This window comes from Doryrhamphus excisus, chromosome 14, assembly GCF_030265055.1.
Source record: "Doryrhamphus excisus isolate RoL2022-K1 chromosome 14, RoL_Dexc_1.0, whole genome shotgun sequence".
Classification (NCBI taxonomy): domain Eukaryota; kingdom Metazoa; phylum Chordata; class Actinopteri; order Syngnathiformes; family Syngnathidae; genus Doryrhamphus; species Doryrhamphus excisus.
The window spans coordinates 13,491,608-13,514,262 of record NC_080479.1 but is presented as its reverse complement, the minus strand read 5'-3'; the positions used below and the strand labels follow the sequence as shown (position 1 = coordinate 13,514,262).

At 41.5% G+C, this 22,655-nt stretch overlaps 2 protein-coding genes across 3 annotated transcripts in view; both read left to right on the top strand.

Moving 5' to 3' along the window:
- Positions 1–21,890, top strand: part of rapgef5a (Rap guanine nucleotide exchange factor (GEF) 5a) — a 44,014-nt gene extending 22,124 nt beyond the window's left edge. For both annotated transcript variants that reach the window (XM_058046995.1, XM_058046993.1), the window contains 17 exons: positions 5,521–5,660; positions 6,563–6,663; positions 13,784–13,862; positions 13,985–14,129; positions 15,288–15,379; positions 15,461–15,491; positions 15,582–15,660; positions 15,759–15,908; positions 15,977–16,074; positions 17,134–17,256; positions 17,439–17,617; positions 17,702–17,792; positions 17,879–17,929; positions 18,023–18,110; positions 18,186–18,250; positions 18,314–18,368; positions 20,071–21,890. In XM_058046995.1, coding sequence (XP_057902978.1) covers positions 5,521–5,660; positions 6,563–6,663; positions 13,784–13,862; positions 13,985–14,129; positions 15,288–15,379; positions 15,461–15,491; positions 15,582–15,660; positions 15,759–15,908; positions 15,977–16,074; positions 17,134–17,256; positions 17,439–17,617; positions 17,702–17,792; positions 17,879–17,929; positions 18,023–18,110; positions 18,186–18,250; positions 18,314–18,368; positions 20,071–20,189 — 1,686 coding nt within the window. In that variant the 3' untranslated portion in view covers positions 20,190–21,890. The remainder of the gene's footprint in view (positions 1–5,520; positions 5,661–6,562; positions 6,664–13,783; positions 13,863–13,984; positions 14,130–15,287; positions 15,380–15,460; positions 15,492–15,581; positions 15,661–15,758; positions 15,909–15,976; positions 16,075–17,133; positions 17,257–17,438; positions 17,618–17,701; positions 17,793–17,878; positions 17,930–18,022; positions 18,111–18,185; positions 18,251–18,313; positions 18,369–20,070) is intronic.
- A 63-nt stretch (positions 21,891–21,953) lies between these two features.
- Positions 21,954–22,577, top strand: LOC131101670 (lactose-binding lectin l-2-like). The gene has a single exon (XM_058046996.1). It carries the CDS (start codon positions 21,954–21,956, stop codon positions 22,539–22,541), a length of 588 nt encoding a protein of 195 aa, XP_057902979.1. The 3' UTR covers positions 22,542–22,577.
- Positions 22,578–22,655: the final 78 nt, after the last annotated feature.

The window sequence follows — 22,655 nt, the reverse complement described above, 5'->3', positions numbered from 1 at the left end:
TACTCCGGTTTCCTCCCACATTCCAAAAACATGCTAGGTTAATTGGCGACTCCAAATTTTCCATAGATATGAATTGGCTTGCGACCAGTCCAGGGTGTACCCCGCCTCTCGCCCGATGCTGAGGTTCTCATTGAGAGTGACCAGGATAGATAGGATCAGGAAGGAGTACATCAGAGGGATATTACATGTTAGAGGCCTTGGAGATAAAGTCAGAAAGGCCAGACTGAGATGGTTGGGACATGTCCAGAAGAGAGATAGTGAATATATTGGTAGAAGGATGCTGCCAGGTAGGGAAGACCAAAGAGGAGGTTTATGGATGTAGTGAAGGAGGACATGATGGTAGTTAAAAGACAGGGTTGGATGGAGGAGATTGATTTGCTGTGGCGACGTCTGAAGGGAAAAGCCCCAAGAGAAAGAAGATCTAACATTATCATATATATTTTCTTATCAGTTTGGGCCTAATTTTTAATAGGTCTTCATCTAAAAATGTGATTTTTAATTCTTTTTATTCCATCACTCATGTGATTTTTCATGATTACACACTCAAAAGTGTGCAGGTTATATCCAAAAAACATGGATGGATGGATTATCTGTTATTTTTACAGTACAAGAGTTCTTGTAGTCTCTTTGGAAATAGCAAGTGCCATAAATTTAGACTCGGGTAAGGCGGGTATGGTATGCTCACTGGGTTTTGAAATATTAATGAAATAAGCGCAGGGACATCATCAAGAGTTGTCAGACCTTGGTTTTCACGACAAAGACCGCTCTCCTTTTACTGGGTTGTCATGGTGACTTCATTTTTACTTTTCTTTTTTCCATGACGGCCAACGAGCTGACGAAAGCACCACGGTCTGTTGCCATAGCGATATGATTCATGTGTATGTCTAGTGGATTGTGTGCATCGCTGCCTTCTCTTCACTCAACACTCATTTCGCTTTACACTGCTTAGTGAGACATCACGCTGCAGTAAAATCTATGCGGCTTGTCTTTCAAATAGTGGAGGGATGTGCTGTGTGTGTGGGGGGGGGGGGGCATTTTCCTATCTAATATTTCCAGGAATTAGGCCTGGAGCTATCACAACACATGCACTACTTCCTTTTTGGCTTTCCACGGGTACCCGCCTTTTTCCTCTGTACGACACGTCATGCACTGCGTCGCTGTGTGTATATTTATGTGCCCTCTCCTCGCCGTCCGCTTGTTCCCAAATCCAAATCCCTGGAGTGAAAAGACAGATGCAGGTGCAGACCGCCTCTGAACCTGCTGAAGAGAGAGGAAAAAGAAAATGAGTTTTTGGGGACTGACGAAAGGAGACAGCGAGGAAGGGTGGGGGAGTGCACAATGGTTGAATTGAAGGAAGGGATTGGGTAGGAAATGGAAGGAAAGTGACTGACACACCTGTTAGCTGAAAACAAGCTTTCCTGTTCATGGAATTGAACAGTAATTTAGCATTTCTGACTATTTCAACAATAGTATTGCTTTGCCTTTTTTTGTCTAAGAAGCCTTTAAAGCAGGGGTCTCAAACACGCGGCCCGCGGGCCAAATGTGGCCCGCAGGACACTAGTTTGAGGCCCCCGCCTTGATATGAAAGTTTAATGTTAGTGCGGCCCGCGCAAGTTTGATATGGATGCTGTATGGTATCATGTACCCAGAAAAAATTATTACGTTTGATTAATGTTCATGTTAAAGGTTAAATAACTGTTAATAGTTATCCTCCCTATCCGTGTGGAAGTGGTAAGTTTTTGGCTATTTAAGTTTAAAGGAAATAACTTGAAGGCTACCGTTTAGGTCGCTATCTCTCTAGTTTGCCAGTTAGCATGTGTCTCAAGACCAGTTGCGCAATATGTTGTAAATAAAAAAAAGTATAAATGTGACTATAGTCGTGTTTTGTCATGTCTACAGGGCTCTAATAATGCTTTGTTCATTTTAATCTGAAAAAAATAATTTGTCTACCCACCAACTATATGTGGTTTCTTGAGTTTTTATTATTTGCCGTTTTATTATTATTATTATATTTATTTATTTATTTATTACTGATTGATTTTCTTTATTCTTGATTTGTTTATTTATTTTTCATCTTATTTTGTGTAGAAAAATAAAAAAGTAAGATATTTGAGAGCTTTTCTTGTAGAAAATCGGAACCAAAGCGAAGTTTTTTTTTATTTTTTTGTTTTTAATAAGTGCGTTTTTTTTTGTTTTTTTTTGGAAAACCTGATGCGGCCCAGTCTCACCCAGACCCGAGCTCCAGTGGCCCCCAAGTGACTTGAGTTTGAGACCCCTGCTTTAAAGAATTGTTGGCGTAATAGTAAGCTGATCCCAATGGAAAGACATCCTTTTCTGTGACATTCACTCAAGCAAATCCTCCTAGTTTCTTTTTGCCTTTCTTACTTTCCATCCTCTCTGTGCTTTAATCTCCATTACATAAGACTCCGACCCCCCTTGCCCTCCTCCATAGTTTGTGTGTACTTTTTAAAATGTGTACTTCCTGTGCCATTGATACTCTCTTGGGCTAAATTCATGTTCTTATCCGGCGCCCCCCACTAATTATTTGTGTGTTTTTTTTCTTTGTAGCCACGACATCCTTTTGATGGTGTGTGTTTTTGTGTGCATTACATCCCTCCCCACTTTGGGCTCGGTGCTGCTTGTTGTTGTTCTTGGCTTCTGTCTAAAGACTGTGTCCAATCGGAAATATCAACAGTCCTCCACTTTGGCTACACGGCTGCAGCACATATTCATCACTCTTGCTCATGTTGTGTATATAATGACTTACGTAATCTCAGTTAAGGTGTTTTTTTTCTGCAAGATAATAAGCTAAAGTGGATGGAATGTGTTAGCTTCACATCCCTGTTTTAGCCACATAGTCCAAAATAGAATCAATGGCATGGAGGTGTTGTGCTTTTGAGCAAGGCAACAAAGCTTAGGAGCCCAATACGTTTATAGAAAGTACTCATCAGCCAGTATCAGTGATACTGACACTTGGGGGCATGATACTGGGCCTGATACCAGACAAACCATGTGATGATCTTATTATCACATACTATTTAATCATGAGCTTATTATCACGTACTATTTAATATTTACTATTATACTAATATTTACTATACTATTTACTATTTAACCGCTGACATGTTGACAGAGCACAGACGGCAGAAAAACAAACGCTGTGTGTTCACGCTCGTGCGCTGTTCTCTGATTGGTTGTTTCACAGGCACGATACCAGAACAGCGCGCTCTGAGTGGACAGCTACGGGGGCTGATACTGGACATGGTTAAACTCTATATTTTATCAGTATCACTGCCCTGGGCTTTGACACAGTATCATTTCGGCCTTTTCCCGTATCATTCATGGGCGGTTTCTAGGGTACAGGGCCAATTAATACTGTAATATGTGATAATATAAAATACTGTATTGTGATGTGGTGAAATTACGATGAAGCAGGATGACTGTGCGCCATACCTGTCAACATTTGCCTTTTGAAAGTATGGGAAATTTCCCAGCTAATTGCTAAACTTACCTCACTGTAGTTATAAAGTTGCACTGTGCAACAAACAGTGTTTTAGTGGTACACTTTTATTCTGAAGGCCGGGCATTTTGTGTGTTAAGACGACGTTTACCGAGTGTTACAGAGGCCAAGCAGCCAAAAACTGTGCTTTTCTGACACTTAAAAAATAAGGGAACAGACAAAAAACACATACAACACAAACAAAAAAACCATATACATACATAGCAATATGCAGAGGTAGAGGCTATTTCTTTATTAAAAAATAATACACAGTGTGCAAAGGTCCTTGAACGCACCACAGCTGTGTTCTCTGATGCTGCACAGATGGGACTTGCACTGTATTTTGCCCTCCTTATATTGACTCCCACGTGCTGATACTGTGTGGGGATGCATAAAGGTAATATTTGATGACGTTATATTTGTCCCACCATACAACAACAATTTTTATCTTCTCGCTGGAAACAAACACGCTGGTATGGATGTTGGTTTGTATTTATTCAGTGCTTATATTTTGATGTTGCGCTCTCACTCAAATGTATGGCCGCCTATGTTGACATCAGCCAGGGGGAATCTGTATAACTCGCTCTTTGGAATTTGTGTAAATTCATAGCAATCCCCGGTTACCATGCAAATGTGCCCCCAAGAGGCTATCAGCATCAGCAGCGCAGTCTGATTGGACGCCTAGTACCATGATGACATCGATGCCTACTGATGACATTGAATGCATTGCTCGACAGCTCATGATTTTTAGTTTGATTGCCTTAAAATATATCATGATGCGTTTGTGGTGTGTGACGCAAGCAACAGATTGACTGACTGACTGACTGCGGCGTGCAGCAGTTGTGGTTGTCTCTCGTTCCCTTCGGCGATGACAGAGAACGCAGCTGGAGGAGACACAATTGCTTCTTGAGCTCTTCTCCTGCCTCTGACATCTTCTTTTGATCTCGCTGCTGCTCCCGTTTTTTTCTTATGGTGCTTCTTTTTGTGCACGTGCTATTGTACTCCCTGTGCATTGTCAGCGCAGGTGTCATCCGCAGTCACAGATCAAGTTGCGGTTCGTGCGTTCGGAACAGAGACTCTGCCACAATTGGTCTGCTTGGTACCAAAAAATCCAAAAAGTGTAGGAGAAAGTATCTGGATAATCGCTGCCTGAATGTTATGTAATAAAACTGCAGCTAATTCTGGCATAGTTATGGTGATACTTTTGCTCACATGTTGATTAATTTGTACTGCATTAATTAAATAAACAAGACAGCTGGGATAGGCTCCAGCACCCCCGCGACCCTCGTGAGGAAAAAAGCTGTAGAAAATGAATGAATGAATGAACAAACAAGCAATAATGCTGGCCAGATAATTTGCCATAGAATGGATGCAGCCACAAACTACTTCAAATTGACACAACAGCGCCGTGCTGGTGAAAGTGTAGTACTGCACTCCATTTTGCCACAATTGCTAATAATCAGTTCTACAACATGTAGATCCATATTTATTTCTGGATTCATTTGAGATAAATGTAATTAAAGCTACAAAACAACAACTACAACATGATAAAACCTAATTTGATGAGATTTTGGAAATTCATCCATTCATTCATTAATTTTCTACCGCTTTTCCTCACGAGGGTCGCGGGGGGTGCTGGAGCCTATCCCAGCTGTCTTTGGGCAAGAGGCAGGGTACACCCTGGACTGGTGGCCAGCCAATCACAGGGCACATATAGACAAACAACCATTCACACTCACATTCAAACCTATGGACAATTTGGAGTCGCCAATTAACCTAGCATGTTTTTGGAATGTGGGAGGAAACCGGAGTACCCGGAGAAAACCCACGCATGCACGGGGAGAACATGCAAACTCCATACAGAGATGGCCGAGGGTGGAATTGAAATTGGTCTCCTAGCTGTGAGGTCTGCGCACTAACCACTAGACCACCGTTCCGCCGAGATTTTGGAAATTCTATATTTAAATATGTTGTGTTATCGGTGGCCTATTTAACGCTGTTTTGTCCGAATCCTTTATCAGGAGGTTGTCGGGAGGGTTTGTCTGAAGGAGCGAGGGCGAGACGTGCTGGTGTTGCAGAGAGTGACGTCGTCGCTGACATCTCCGTCAGAACGGCCCTCGCCGACATCTTCAGGGGGCGGGTCCAGAGAGGAAGACAAAAGGTCAGTCCCTCCTCCTCCGCGTTGTCAATATGTAACGAGTACAGTGGCCATTTTGTCCATCTATTCTCCGTAATTGGGTTCTTCTTCAACCCATCTCATTTATACAACAACAAAAATAGTTAAGAAAGTGAAATAAAGGCTGTTTCATAGCTGTTTCAGGCAGTGCCTGTCATGACGAAGCATTAAAATAACCTCAGATTTTGAGTATAAAGTCAATTTCCGACTTTACGATCGTGAATTCACCAGAAATAAGTCATAATTTACAAGAATCAAGTCATAAATTTACAAAGAAACACTACATTAACTACATTACAGGCATTGCCTGACATCTTTGGCGTTTTGCTGCCACCATATAAATAAAAATCAGCTTGACATTATGCTGGGAATCCCAACAGGAAGTTACCCGGCATGCCCTGCAGGTTAAACACAAAGTAATGCAATGTACCCTTGTCTTTGTTAGCGGTGTCAAAACCGAGGGAGTGTCAGTTGAGGTTGAGTGCGTGGGCGTGTGCATACAGTGTCTTTAGCTACAGTTCCCTCCCTGTACCACCGAGGAAGGTTTTTATTGTTGGAGCTCGTCGCTCACGAGAGGCAGGCGGCCAGCCGTTGAGCCCGCAGGAGAGCACTCTCCCTGGGCGTACCGCATGCAGATGAGAGCATGACCTCCTCCAGAGTTCAGCCATGAGGATGACCACTAAGCTAGCTACGCTCGCCAAGGCAGAGGAAGACTTTGAGGATGATAACGAGGATGAGGATAGCCAACACGATAAAAACACGCTTGCATTCGATGTTCCTTATTTTCGCTATATTGATGAAGATGAGAACGAGATGGACGAAGAGCAGGGGTGAGACAATGGAGGTGGCTGGTGCTCCAGTGAGGAAGATTGTTGTCAATCTTACAGGTATGTGGTGGTGTCTGGAACGCCCTTGAAGATCCTGGAGCATCTGCTAAGTGACCTGCGACTAGATGACCAAAGAGGGGCGCCGGAGTGCAAGGAGAGTGGTAAGTTTGTGTACTTGTGTGTACTTTTTTTGTCCATCTTTTTTTAAAAACCACAGCACACAAAATACCAACCAAACTTCCCGCTCATTCCAATGAATCTTTGACAAGCAACAAGTTATAACAAAACCAAATGTGTGTGTGTGTGTGTGTGTGTGTGTCTGCATTATTCAGCACTCACACCGCATTCTGCTGCTTGTGTGCAACCATTCAGCCATGTCACCGCCTGTTGAAATGAGTAGTATTCAAGAGGTTAAATGCTCTAATGGCTCTGTGAAATGACTCCCCCGAGGGTAGAAGTGCAGACTTTGCAGAAAAAAACACTTTCAGCTGAGCTTTTATATGTAAACATATGCACATTATTACACGTAAGACGTTCATATATGTACATTTCTCCCATTGGGAGAGGGAGCTTGAATGTATTATTGCATCGCGCCAGAATGAAATGCATGTTGGGAAGTTGTTGAAATAGTTTTTTTTAAGTGTTAAGGTGCTGCGTGATGATTTTAGTGTTCTTTCTAAGATAACACTGTGAGTCAGACTGTTGATGATGCTAACAGTGATGATCTCCTGCGATTTCCAATGGGTCGGTCGTGAGTTCATTCACAGCTTGTGATTGGCTCCTGCTAAAGAAAGAACTACCGTTTCCTCACTGACTCGCGAACAGCACAATATTTAAGCTACAGGTAGTAGTTCTGGAGTAAGGGAGATGTCAAAGTTCATGAAAAAAATAGCGGCTTATACATTGGAAATTATGGTTAGGGATGTCAGTATCAAAATGTGATATTTATAGCACTCGACCTCCGGTCTCGGGCTGATACTGACACTTGGGGGCATGATACTGGGCCTGATACCAGACAAACCATGTGATGATCTGATTATCACATACTATTTAATCATGAGCTTATTATCACGTACTATTTAATCAAAAGACCATTTTGTTTCCAGAAAATTTTCAGTTTATTACATGTATTATATCTAAACACTGTAAACTGTGTGTTCACGCTTGTGCGCTGTTCTCTGATTGGTTGTTTCACAGGCACGATACCAGAGCAGCGCGCTCTGAGTGGACAGCTACGGGGGCTGATACTGGACATGGTTAAACTCTATATTTTATCAGTATCACTGCCCTGGGCTTTGACACAGTATCATTTCGGCCTTTTCCCGTATCATTCATGGGCGGTTTCTAGGGTACAGGGACAATTAATACTGTAATATGTGATAATGGTCAATATCGATATTGGATATTTTTCCTGATCATGAAAACCGAGCGCAGACCTCACAGCTAGGAGACCAGGGTTCAATTCCACCTTCGGCCATCTCTATGTGCATGCGTGGGCTTTCTCCTGGGACTGCGGTTTCCTACCACATTCCAAAAACATGCTAGGTTAATTCATTAATTCATTCATTTTCTACCGCTTTTCCTCACGAGGGACGCGGGGGGTGCTGGAGCCTATCCCAGCTGTCTTTGGGCGAGAGGCGGGGTACACCCTGGACTGGTCGCCAGCCAATCACAGCGCACATATAGACAAACAATGCTAGGTTAATTGGCGACTCCAAATCATCCATAGGTATGAATGTGAGTGTGAATGGTTGTTTGTCTATATGTGCCCTGTGATTGGCTGGCGACCAGTCCAGGGTGTACCCCGCCTCTCGCCCGAAGACAGCTGGGATAGGCTCCAGCACCCCCTGCGACTCTTGTGAGGAATAGCGGTACAAAATGAATGAATGAAAACCGATATTATTATTATTATGCTGTGTGTTCATTATACCACATATCGGTATCGGTTGATATCAGTATCGGAAATAGTTGGTGCCCTCATTGCCCTATTACTAAGATACACGTGTGTTTATGAAGATTAACCTCACACATTCTCTTGTTATCCACACATTTTTATTATGGCTTCTTGTGTACCCTGTCGGATCATCTATCACAGGATCATCTATCACAGTTGGAGTCAGTATTGTCCTGTAGGTGTAACCTTCGAGTGTCTTTGTAGCTGGTTTGGCTCCCACATCTCGCTGTTTGATGCTTTCATCAGGTTTGTAGAGCTAGTTGGAACCATGATGGAATGCCATCCGCTTGCTTCATTTGACCCCGTTGCTGAGATGAAGAGGCTGCCCCGCTGCCGCTGTAATAGGACCCTAACAGGGTTTTTTTTTGACAGGTTTATAAGTTCTTACTGCTCTTGGATACTTTTTTCTTGGCCATTTTTCTTTTCCAATAAGTTTCCAGCAGGTCAAGTTGTATTTGTGCCGTTCTTTTCTCTTCCATCTTTTCTCGGTGGGCCTCTCTGTCTCTCTGCAGCTTGTGGTCGGCGATATCATCCAGGATTTGTTGAAACAATATCTTCTTGGCTTCCGCCTGCTCCTGTGCGAACTGTTCCAGCTCCTGCTCGTATAATTCATCCATACACTTGAGCATCCCCTGTTCTTCCTTCTTCAGTCGTTTCTCTTCTTCTTTAATCTTTCGCCTCTCCTGCAATTGTTCATCAAGACCTTCTTTCATAAGCTTGGCTAAACGCAATTTGTGCAGCTCTTCCTCCTCGTTGGGATCCCACAGGCCTTGCTGCTTGTTCTTCGAGTCCGGGTCAGTCTTGGGTTTCGCCGTATCTTTAATGTCAGCCGACTTGATTTTGGCTATGACTTTTGATGGGTCCATGTGGGTGGGCGTGTCTGGTAGGATATGCGTTTTCTTGAACGGGTTGACTTGAAACGTCGTATGCGGTTTGACAGACTTTTCCGCTTTCAGGAACATTTCCGTGAGGAATCTGTCCCGATGAACAAAATTGACTTCCTTTCCTTCTTTTGACATTTTTGCTGGATCGGCGTGGACTTTTTTTTGTGAGTTCAAATGGTATATCGGATGTCAAATTTGTCAGTAAAAGCTGCGGTACTGTACTCTTGAATTGAGCTGCAAGTGCAATAAGGGGAAAGTGATGTGATGCGTTTAAGGGTTACACTACATTTGTAACAAAGTGACCGGTGAGGTCATCTTAAATGACATCGATGATCATCATCTGATCATTCAAAAGCTTACTACAATGTGGGTGCTTGCAACACATCAATGATGCAATTATTGGAAGGGGGGGTAAATTACGGTACTCAAAGTGCTCATGACGCCCAAAAAATGTTAGAAGAAGAAAGTAGTTTTCTGAACTGCCTCCATTTTGGCTGTGATGCCGAGGACGCACTGTTGGCTGCCACTGTGTCAGATCTGTTATATTGCACAAAACAGCAGCAACGCAACAGAGCTTTATTGTTTTTGTTTGATTCCAACATGCATGAGAAGTGAAAGCCAACATTTTAAAGCACACACAGAGGTAGATAATGATTTATTTGTGGCCTCATATCCTTCACTAGTCGGATTGAGCAACCCTGTATAGACCCTCTGGGGTGGTTCCCGGTGTGCATTTATAAACGATGCACTATAGCACTGCAGCATGTTGAACAGGCTTCAACACGCTTCTATGGCGGGACCAAGCCTTCCCCATGTATGCACATAACAACAACACTCGCACAACAAAGTACACTAACGGATTAGTGCGATTAGTTCAGCATGCAGACTCTCTTTCCTTATGCCTCTCACGAGAGATAAAGTCCCCCCAAGGTCAGAGCTGGATGAGTTATTCATCAGGGTGCTGTTTGTGTGGGTGGGTGGGTGTTGTGTCGATGAGTGCATGTGTTTGACTTTGTGTGTGTGCCAGCAGGCAAATGTGGAGGGCATATGTTGTGGAAGAAAATGGATATTTATCATCACAGAGAGGGTAGTGCGGACAAGTGTAGCAGGAGAATAGTAGACAGGCAGGGGATGAAACTGCCCAGAAGGAGAAAATGAAATATTGCAGTGGATGGAGATTGTTTAGGATGGAAGGAGATAGAGAACAACATAAAAAAGTGAAATAAAATGTCAGTCATGACTAATAAAATGTATTGGACAAAGGTATAGAAACACATATACAGTAATGTCGTGTTTATTGTGTTACATTGGTTTCGGACCCGACCGTGATAAGTACATTTCAGCAAAGTAGGATTCCTTGTTTCTAAATTGAGTATTTTCATAGTTATAGCCTAAAAAATCCTGTTTATGAACTTCCAACTACAGTTTTTTTAATCATTTTTAGAGCTCTCAATATATGAACTAACAGCCCTAGAGTCACCTTTTACAATCATATTACCCAATATAGTACATATAATAAGACTAAATAAGCTATTGAAGACATAAATAAGACTTGTGCATGTGTATATGTTTTAGGACCTTCTAAATAGTTTTTAGCATTTTTAGAGCTCTCAAGACATGAACTAACAGCCCTATAGTCACCTTTTACAGTCATATTACCCAATATAGTAGATATAATAAGATGAAATAAGCTATTGAAAACATAAATAAGACTTGTGCATGTGTGTGTTTTAGGACCTTCTAAATACAGTTTTTAGCATTTTTAGAGCTCTCAAGACATGAACTAACAGCCGTATAGTCACCTTTTACAGTCATATTACCCAATATAGCAGACATAATAAGACTAAATAAGCTATTGAAGACATAAATAAGACTTTTGCATGTGTGTGTTTTAGTGTGTGTTTTAGAACCTTCTAAATACAGTTTTTAGCATTTTTAGAGCTCTCAAGACATGATCTAACAGCCCTATAGTCACCTTTTACAGTCATATTACCCAATATAGCAGACATAATAAGACTAAATAAGCTATCGAAGACATAAATAAGACTTGTGCATGTGTGTGTTTCAGGACCTTCTAAATACAGTTTTTAGCATTTTTAGAGCTCTCAAGACATGAACTAACAGCCCTATAGTCACCTTTTACAGTCATATTACCCAATATAGTAGATATAATAAGAGTAAATAAGCTATTGAAGACATAAATAAGACTTGTGCAAGTGTGTGTTACTGTAAAAGTGTTACAGCATATGTGAGCGGAATGACATGCGGACAGGAAGTGACGTCGTGGATCAGCTTTGTGTCTGAAACCTACTGACCAGGGTGTAGTACTACATATCAATGCCTATGAAGGCATTTTTTGAATTGCTTATATCTGTATTTTAGTTAATTTAGACATTATTATGCGTGAAAATGCTTAATTTAGCCACAAAATACTACTAATAATAGGCCGTACACAAGCATAAAACAATGATTTCGGTTTTGGACTATGTCTGTGAGTCAGTCTGCGGGGCGTTGAAATAACCGGGTTTCATCGTCTTGTATTTTTACCCTCTATAGATTCCCAGTACTTTTGGTATGCTGTACTTATATATAAAACGAGCTACATCAATTCTTAATGTCCTGGCCTCTGCTCTCTCGTTTATTATTGATTTCTGTGCTGTGTGCCTGCCTGACAGAACAATATTTGGGTCATACAGTTTCCCAGGCATAAAATTCTGACGCACATACACACCCTCACGTCACCCTCAATACACCACAACCAGCGACGGCTCGTTAACCATTTCTCCTTGACTGTTTCAGGCACAGATGATTTGTTTTTATTGGTTTTATAAAACATCTTGCTTTGAACCCCCTCAGGATTTCTGTCAAGCACAAAATATCCTTGCAAGGAAGTCTTTAACTCCTCCAGGTCCACCATAAACACACATTCTGAAGCCAAGCCTGTTTTTTTTTTTACTTGCATAACGTGACTTAGAGGCTCATGATTAAAAACAAACCAACTAGAAAGCCAAGGTAATTAGCTCCTTTAATGTGATGGTGTTTTTATCGCCTCACTCTTGACATTTCTCCTTTGCCTGCTTGTCCTTAGGATGGTAAACCCAGAAATAAAAATAGACTGTAAATCCTTTAGGGATTAGCAGCAAACTGGCAATGTCAATCAAGATTGTAACTTTATTGTTTTAGATCAGGTGTGTCCAACGTTTTTTTTAATTAGCCTGCAATACAAAGAAGGAATTGTTACAAACTGAAAGCAAAACACATGAGAAACATATGAATGCTATATACTGTTCTTTCATCTATTTTCACAACCACCTACAACTATGAATGTCTGATAATAGCGGCCAACCAATATTCTTATAAAATATAATATTGGATCATGTTTGGTTTTTTTTTATGATAATAACGCGGTAGCTGTAATGTGTGAGGAATGAGGAAACAGGTACGCACTTTCCAGCTACCGCAAAGCAACGCCAGACAGGAAGCAGCCAAAATAAGAGCACAAAACAGAACAAAAAGCTTCAAACGTTCATGACATAAAGTCCTGGCGTCTTCCTCCAATACTTCTTATCTAATATCACACCTCAGAATTTGCAGTATTTTGACACTTTTCCAATAGCACACGTGTAGTGCTGTAGCCTACAGTATATCAATAACTGTAACCTATAACCCGAAGTCTGCTGTATTTTTAACTGCTTAACACGAGGGATTACTTATTTACTTTGTTTATATGTTTACAAACAAAACTAAATGTAATAGCCATGGTGGTGATGCATTTTGAATGTTAAAGATGCAGAAAATGAAATATGTGGCGGGCCAATAGCAAAAGAAAATGGCTGCCGGTCCACACTGCTGTAAGTGTATTTCTAATTGGGTTTGTAGTTTACTGTAAATAAGGTGGAACCTCAGTTAATGTCCGCCCCGGTGAGTGTGTTTTTTGGTTAACATGGAAAATTTATTTTGTATGAATGAATTCTCCGGTTACTGTACCTCTGTATTATTAATCCTTCCTTGTTAGCATCCGATTAGCTTCCTTGTTAGCATCCTATTAGCTTGCCAACAAAGTGGTAACCGGACGTTTTATTGCGGTTGACTCTCAAAAATGTTAACACAAAACACATTTGTGTAGTTTTACACTTGCATGAACCTCAAATGAAAAGGCTAAATGAACATTTAAGATTGTATTTAGCTTCTTTGAAGAGTACTGTTCCCAAAGACACAATGTGACAGTGAAGCACCACACGGACACCATCTTCCTTTTTTTGCTGTGAGTTGTGTTTGTCACCCTTATCAAAATGCCGGCAATTTGTAACTTTGTATTATTGTGCTTGGAGTCGGACCTTCCGGGAACAAATTCATGATGCTAACCAAGGACCATTTGAAATGCTAATTCTCCAAAGAGAGTATTCACAATATGTGGCTAATGAGGTGTTTCTTCTGCTTCAGAAGTGCTGTTGGATGACTTCCTGTTGACCTACCTGGTGTTCATGTCCACCCACGACCTCTGCCAAGCTCTGCTGGGACAATATCCTTAATAACCCCCCCCCCCCAACACACACACACACACAAACAGAGGCACACATTATCTTTTGCAGGAACAAAAACATTCCCCCGCCTCTATTATGCTGTCTCCTTGACTGCTCCCACCTATAGCAGCGCACGCAGCAGGGGCCAGGAAGAGGGCAAGGACACCCTCTTCAGGAAGCGCAAGGTCCTGCAGCTGGTTTCCCACTGGAGCCGACTCTACAAGGACTTTCTCAAAGAAGAAGAGCATGTTCGGGGCTTCATGAAGGTACGACACCAACCAGACTCATCCTGCATATCACCTAGGGTTGTAGAGAATTGTCTACGTCCCTGTGTAACCTGATGGCTTCATCGTGGGGTTGCTATGGAAACCAACATGCGAGGGTTGGCATGGGTATAATCTCGTATGGAGTGTGCAACCAAGGCGATAGTTGCTTAGTAACAGAGGAATGAGACCAAACTCGGGATAGGGGGGCTATGGTGGGTCAATGACAATGACAAGCAGGTGTGTGTACGTGTGTGTGTGTACGTGTGTATGCGTCTTTCTGCCTCTTGAGATTTTGCCTCTCGAGACAGACACAATTAGACTCACAGAACATCACGAAGGTACGTGTAATGAAACCTGCCTCATTTGCATAATTACTTTGCATAGCAGTGGCGCTGTAGTAATATTGTAGTAATATACGTAGTAGTAATATCGTTAGAGGTCTTGTTAGTTCACATGAACAGTATGTCAACACTGATGGATCAATTTTATAAATAAATGATAGTTTGGATTGTTCAGTTCACGTCATAATAAAAGCTTTCATGCCTCTGTTGAGGGCACATACATTCCTTCAAAATATTAGTCAAAATATTATTTAATAAATCATTGCTATTTCATGGTTGACTACGATAACTTTAATAGTTAATAAATGTTATTAATTTTTAGCCTAAATAAAAAAAATTCCAAGCATACAAATGGCTAAATGAACTAAAATACGAATATAAGGCATTCAGAAGATGCATTGAAAGACATGTTGTGGTGTGTAATGTTATACACTGGCCACTAGGTGTCAATAATGTTACATTGATGAGACAATAGCCACCACAGGAAGTCCTGAAAGTAAAAAAGGACCCACACTAACCTGTGTGAGTCTTATTTTCTCTTATTGTGTCTACTATGATGGCTCATACGAATGTAGAGGTCACCATAGTAGTGTTATTTTATGTCTAGAAGGCTCTAACGTTAAAAACACATTTAGAAAATTGTAAACAGGCAATGCTCTAAATACAATAATAATATTAGAATTATAAATAAGGCTACTTCACAGCCATTCACTATCATAATATGATTTTTTTTGTATTGGAGGCTACAACTAATTGAAAACACGATCGGGTTGTCTTATATTCATGGTTGACTTACAGTATCGCCTTGCACTGTCAGACTCTTTACAGGTGTGTATTAGAGGATCTGTACGAGTTCCCTACACTGGAGAAAGACCTGAAAGAGTTCCAGAAGCTTCTGCGTCGCAGACAGTAAGTGCATTTGCGTTTAAATGTGGCGTTCTGCAAACGTGTGCCGATCCTCATTGCTTGCTGTGTGTTCTAATATCACAGCACCGTGGATGACTGTCCTCCCAACCAAAAGGTATTACAAATAATACTCTTATGTACGATTTTTGTCAGCTGTCACTCAGTTGAGGTGTGACCTCTGCGATTGCTGTGTTCACTCTCACAGAGCAAGCAAATGCACCCGCAGTTGAGTCTGAAGGAGAACTGTTTGCAGCTTCGAAGTCCGCAATCTGAGACGAGAGAAGGTGATAATGACAGCGCCATTATCTGTACTTTTCTGCACTAAATTGCGGCATATGTGTAGCAACTCACATCTCTTTGCCATCTTCCCTGCATCTTTTAGTTATTTGCTGCGTGTACGTGACCACCGACTCCTACCTGAGCGTCCACACGCATCCCTCGCTGGAGGCTCATGAGCTGCTAAGAATAGTCGGACTGAAGATGGACAAGTCAGAAGAGGACATGGTGCTCGCCGTGGTGTCTCACACAGGAGGTAAACACACAATACAGAAAATACTATCTAACGACTACACTAATGACTATCTTCTGTTTGTGCCTCAGAGCGGAGGATGCTGCAGCCTAGCGACTGTGTGTATTCAGAGTCGCTGACCCCACAGGGCAAGCTTGTCGCCTGTCGCAGGGACCTCACTGAGATGCTGGTATGGAAATGAATTCTTCAAATTACATCATCATTCTTTCAAATGGCAAATGGAGGTTAAACATGTGATTGCAAATCAAATCATCATTTTGCCATGCATCAATCAAGCCTAAGTATGATCTTTCTGAAGGCTGTAAAGCCCTAGTAAATGGTTTGATCCACTGTGGAGCCACAAAGCAGCTCGCATTAAAAACACAAAACAAAAAAAAAACACAAATGGCTTCCCAAGCCCCCCTCCCATCCCCTCCACGCCAAAACTGAATATTCATTCCATCATTCATTTTCTACCGCTTATCCTCACGAGGGTCGCGGGGGTGCTGGAGCCTATCCCAGCTGTCTTCGGGCGAGAGGCGAGAGGCGAGGTACACCCTGGACTGGTGGTCACCAGCCAATCACAGGGCACATATAGACAAACAACCATTCAAACTCACATTCATACCTATGGACAATGTTTTTGGAATGTGGGAGGAAACCGGAGTACCCGGAGAAAACCCACGCATGCACGGGGAGAACATGCAAACTCCACACAGGGATGGCCGAGGGTGGAATTGAACTCGGGTCTCCTAGCTGTGAGGCATGTGCACTAACCACTTGTTCGCCTTGCAGCCTGAAACTGAACACAAAAAAAGTGTGTATATATATATATATATATATATATATATATATATATAAATTCATTCATTCATTCATTTTCTACCGCTTATCCTCACGAGGGTCGCGGGGGGTGCTGGAGTCTATCCCAGCTGTCTTCGGGCGAGAGGTGGGGTACACCCTGGACTGATCACTATATATAAATTAATTATATATATAGTTATTTATTTATTTATATAAATAATGTATTATTTAATTTATTATTATTTAATTGATTGTGTAATATTATTAATATATATTTATATTATTTATTATTTAATTAAATTGATTATTTAATGTCTATATTGTATTGTTCAGTTCAGTAGTTTCAGTGTCAATACAACTCGAAATTATTGCTTTTGCAGCGTTTTAAATCCATACAATATTTATAAATATATGACTACTTACTGACTTCCTTTCCTGTACGCAGCCTCCTTTAACAGACGGCGCTGAGCTCAGCAGGAGGCCTGTGCGCCTTTTAGGAATCAACACGTGGGACGTGGCGGCAGCTCTCACACACCTAGACTGGAGCCTCTTCAAATCCATCCATGAGGTATGAACACACACACACACACACATATGCAGCATGCTTTTTGACCCTTGGATGCGCACAAGTGACCTGTAGAGACACGGAGAGTGTAATGTCCCAAGACTTTTGTCCTCACCCAAACTAGACGGGCAGATGTCTTTGTCCACATTGCATTCTACCTACCAACTGTGCTGATGTCCTTGCAGCAAGAGCTGGTGTACTACACCCTCAGCCGCATTCCCGGCGGCGGCCACACCGCCGCCCTCTCAGTCTTGCTGCAGCGCTGCAACGAGGTCCAGCAGTGGGTCATGTCCGAGGTTCTCATGTGCGTGTCGCTCAACAAGAGAGTGCAGCTGCTCAAGAAGTTCATCAAGATCGCAGCGCAGTAAGAACACACACTTCCCCGCATGCTAAATGAGCGAGGTTTTAAACCGCGATGACGCATTCCGTGTTTTTTGTTTACCAAAAGCTGCAAAGCTCAAAGGAATTTGAACTCCGCTTTCGCCATCATCATGGGTCTCAACACAGCGGCAGTCAGTCGGCTCAACCAAACCTGGGAGGTGAGTGCGTATCGACGCTGATGCCTTTTTTTTTCTCTGTTTGTTTTCAAATCCAACTCAAATCCAAACACCTTTTTTTGTTGAAGAAATGTCCCGGCAAGTTTAAGAAGCTTTTCTCAGAGCTGGAGCTAATCACGGTGAGGATTAGAAGTCGATTACTACCGGATGTTTGGGATTTTTTTCCCGCTCTTTCGTATTTATTATTGTTTTCTTGCTTTCAATTGTCTCAGGATCCATCGCTGAACCACAAAGCCTACAGAGAAGCTTTTAAGAGAATGAAGCCTCCAAAGATCCCTTTCATTCCTCTTCTCCTGAAAGGTGAGGTCTCTTTTATAAACCGATTCATCCACACTCGGCTAACCTTTTTCATTCACTTCTAATCTGCTCCTCCAGATATCACCTTTATCCACGAGGGCAACAAGACCTTCCATGATAACCTGGTTAACTTTGAGAAGTTGGTAAGTTCAAGTAGCATTTTGCTGTTTAATGCAAATTTTAATTTAACGCTAACGTTTTGGCAGCATATGATCGCGGACACGGTTCGAATGATTCGACACTGCCAGAGCGACCAACCTGGTGAGTCTTCATCACATGGACTTATGTATGTGTATGTATATATCAGGGGTGCACACACTTCTTTACAATATTCAAATATAGCTTTGATATCATTTTGATACGACAACATAATCTGAATAGTATGCCAGTCAAAATAGCTACAGAGCGTTCATATTCATTATTACTGATATATACAAGATATGAAACTGATTATGCAGCAGAACTCAAGGCCACGTATTAAAAAGGTGTCAACAATGGCCACATTTTCCAATGAATTATGAAATAATAGTTTCACAAACAAAAATGTAGAAAACACACATTTCTATAATGGAGTTCAGGACAGGGAGCAGGGGCCGTCAATCCATCTATTTTCGATGCCGCTTATCCTCACTAGGGTCACTATGCTATGCTGGCGGGGTACACCCTGGACTGGTCGCCAACCAATCACAGGGCACATATAGACAAACAACCATTCACACTCACCTATGGACAATCGCCAGTTAACCTTTTTCGAAAACCTTCCTGATCTCCTGACTGTGTGGCCAACATGCTGTCTGTCCACAAGTCCAAAGCATGAAATAGTCTTGGTATACTAAAGGGTCTTGAGTGTGCTCTGATTGGTTAATTAAGTGATGAAAGTGTGTGTCTCTCTACTGTACTGTATGTGCCTGCATTGGTTTCAACTACAGTAGCTGTGGCTTCAGTAAGAGAAATATACTGTCCTCTGCTGTCGTTTTTATTGTATTACATCTCAGTCAATCTGCAATTACTGTAGATCAGGGGTCTCAAACTCAATTTACTTGGGGGCCACTGGAGCTCGGGTCTGGGTGAGACTGGGCCGCATCAGGTTTTCCAAAAAAAAAAAAAAAAAACGCATTTATTAAAAACAAAATTTTTTTTAAAACTTCGCTTTGGTTCCAATTTTCTCCAAGAAAAGCTCTGATAAAACATTCCACTGTTCTCAAATATCTTACTTTTTATTTTTCTACACAAAGTAAGATGAAAAATAAATAAACAAATCAAGAATAAAGAAAATCAATCAATCAGAAATAAATAAATAAACATAATAATAATAATAAAACAGCAAATAATAAAAACTTAAGAAACCACATATAGTTGGTGGGTAGACAAATTATTTTTTTCAGATTAAAATGAACAAAGCATTATTAGAGCCCTGTAGACATGACAAAACACCACTATAGTCACATTTTTACTCCTTTTTTATTTACAACTTATTGCGCAACAGCAGGGTCTTGAGACACATGCTAACTCGCAAACTAGAGAGCTAGCGACCTAAACGCTAGCCTTCAAGTTATTTCCTTTAAACTTAAATAGCCAAAAACTTACCACTTCCACACAGATAGGGAGGATAACTATTAACAGTTATTTAACCTTTAACATGAACATTAATCAAATGTAATAATTTTTTCTGGGTACATGATACCATACAGCATCCATATCAAACTTGCGCGGGCCGCACTAACATTAAACTTTCACATCAAGGCGGGGGCCTCAAACTAGTCCCACGGTGTTTGAGACCCCTGCTGTAGATAGAGCTACAGTACTCAGAGCTAAATGGGCCTACCATGCAATATAGGCAAATGCCATATAAAATTACCCTGCTCTAATTGTACTGTTAAAAAAAAACAAAATAATAATTTTCAATCAGGTCTCTTTTTTCACTATCGGGCTCAAATACATGTTCCATGTGTCCATGTCGCAGGCAACGAGGTCATCGGGGTGGACAGCGCAGAGTTGAGGACGAGCGTTCACTACCTGCACATCATCGACAATCAGCAGACGCTCTTCGAGCTGTCCCACAAACTGGAGCCTCGGGCCTAATAACCAGGAGCACGGAACTGCTGCGGTATCACAAGCACTGATTATCGTGTGGACGCAAACGGCAACGAACAAGCAGCGGGGGGTGCCAAGTCTAGCACAAGGTGCCATTTTTTTTTTTTGGAGGGGGAGTGTGTAGAAACAACGCTCGCCTCTAAAGGACACACAGAAGGGTGTAAGGATGTTGTACAGTATCTATCGGACTAAATACGACCTTGTTTGCTTTTTGTGATGAGCTTTTGGTTATTTATCAGCCTGTCAAGCAGGTGGAATGTTCCTTTTTTTATTTGTGATGGCCTCGTCATTTCAGTTACAAGGGGAGAAAAAAAAATGCCTATTGAAGATTTTGATGTCGTCGTTATATATTTTACTACATAATACAAGCCGGACTGATTCCGCACTTGTCACAGCTGCTACAGGTAAACCGTGTTTATTTGTTGTCATTTCTTGTGTAACACAAAGACAAAGGCGTTCTTGACACATACCTCCACTTTTATCCTTTTTGTCACGACTAACAAACACAACCAGTGCCACTTTGAATAACGTACTGAAAGAATTAAGAGACCCTTTTTGACTGATTTTTGAAGTCCAGAGTGCGCAACAATGCTGCTTTGTTCATCATGCACTTACTGATGATGGGTTTGTGTGACTAGATCCGGACATTTAAGTGTAGATTTACCATGTATGGACACTATACATCAGGTCTGCAGCACTCCAAAGGTGTTGATCGTTTTCTTTCCATGAGCAGCTAAAAAAAAAAAAAAAAAAATCAGTCATTTCACAGCCTCATTATAACAACATTTCCCCGGCCTTTTATTTGTCATCTTGGAGTTGCAAGACAGTTCTATTCAGACCTTAGCACATCTTTGTTAAATAGATTCAATTTCAGACATATTGTTGGGAATATTTAATGAGCTCCAATACAAGAACAGTATTGAAACATTTACTGCCATTACAATGATAATAATGCACATTTTGTAATCTATATTGGATATATAACGATTTTGTTTTGAATGAATACCTCTCTGATTGAAAAGATACCACTTAGAATGTGATTCTGTACTTGTAAAAAAAAAAAAAAAAAGATTAAAACACATGGGAGGGCCGCTGTTATGCAATCTTTCATGTGGGAAATGTCCTTTAAGAAGAATGTTAGTGCCAAATAAATAGTTGCCAGAAGCGACTTGACTTAACTGGGATGCTGTGAAGGAGGAGGAAGTCGTGTTGCCAACACTGTTAAGTGTAGATAAACCATGCAGCATGATAGGGGAAAACATGAACCAAGGGAGTTTGTTGTCTGTTTTAATGGAGCGGTCAAAATAAGGTTCGGAAAATAATGCGGAAAATAAATTCTTCTGAGAGATGTTGCCAGGTAGTCTTAAGGAACAAATTTACAAGTGATGCTCATCTCTTGGAGACCTTTGAGGTTGTACTGTATTTAGTGTTTTTAAGAGTCATGACTGTTTGCATGATATTAAAAAAAAGGACAATGCAAGAGGGCATGTTGAAGGCTTTGTACTTATGTAATATGTGTAAATATATACGCCCGTGTGCTGTTCTTATTTATTTGTTGCGGGGCAGGAGGAAAAAGAAAAGAAAACCACTAAGCAATATGTTCATGTCCACTCAATGTCTTTTCTATAGAGCTGTTTTACTATGTGGAACATTTGAACTGAAATGAATAAATTATAGCTTTTATGTCAACTCAGCAGTTGTGGTGTGAATGTGTGCACATGGTGGGCTGTGGTGTTTTTCACCAATGATATCATGCCAGCAAAGCAGGTGCACGTCTTTAAACGGCTCCCGCCCCCGCATGCCAATTTTTTTGGTCAATCCGTCAAAACTGCCATGAAGACGCACGCCACGCTCCTCGCTATATTCTTGTTTGGGTCGACTCTAGCAGCTGAGCCTCCTTCAGGTGGCCCCGAGGTGAAGCTACAACGTGGAGACTGTCCTCTCTTCTGGTTCAGTTTCAACGGCCGCTGCTATAAGTACATCAGCACGGGGATGAACTGGGCCGATGCCGAGCTCCACTGCATGTCCCAGCAGGCCCACTTGGTGTCCATCCACAGTCTGGAGGAGGATAACTTTGTTAAGGTTCTTATCAAGAACTTCGACCCCTCGGAGAAAGACACATGGATCGGGCTCAGTGACGTCCATAAGGAGGGGAGGTGGATGTGGTCTGATGGGTCAAGGGTCAACTTTGGCTTGTGGTCTCCCAACCAACCGGACAACTACAACGGTTATGAGGACTGTGTCGTCACCAACTACTATATTGATCGCAAATGGAACGACGGTCACTGTACTAATAACAAGTTTGCTTTTGTTTGCGCATCAATTGTAGCGTGTCTTTAAATTGGTCTTCTTACATACAGATGACTTCCAAAATAAACAGCTCTGTGTGTACTGTGAATTTATGCGTCATTATCCTGTTTGCTGTCACATTGTGTTTAAATGAAGACCACACTG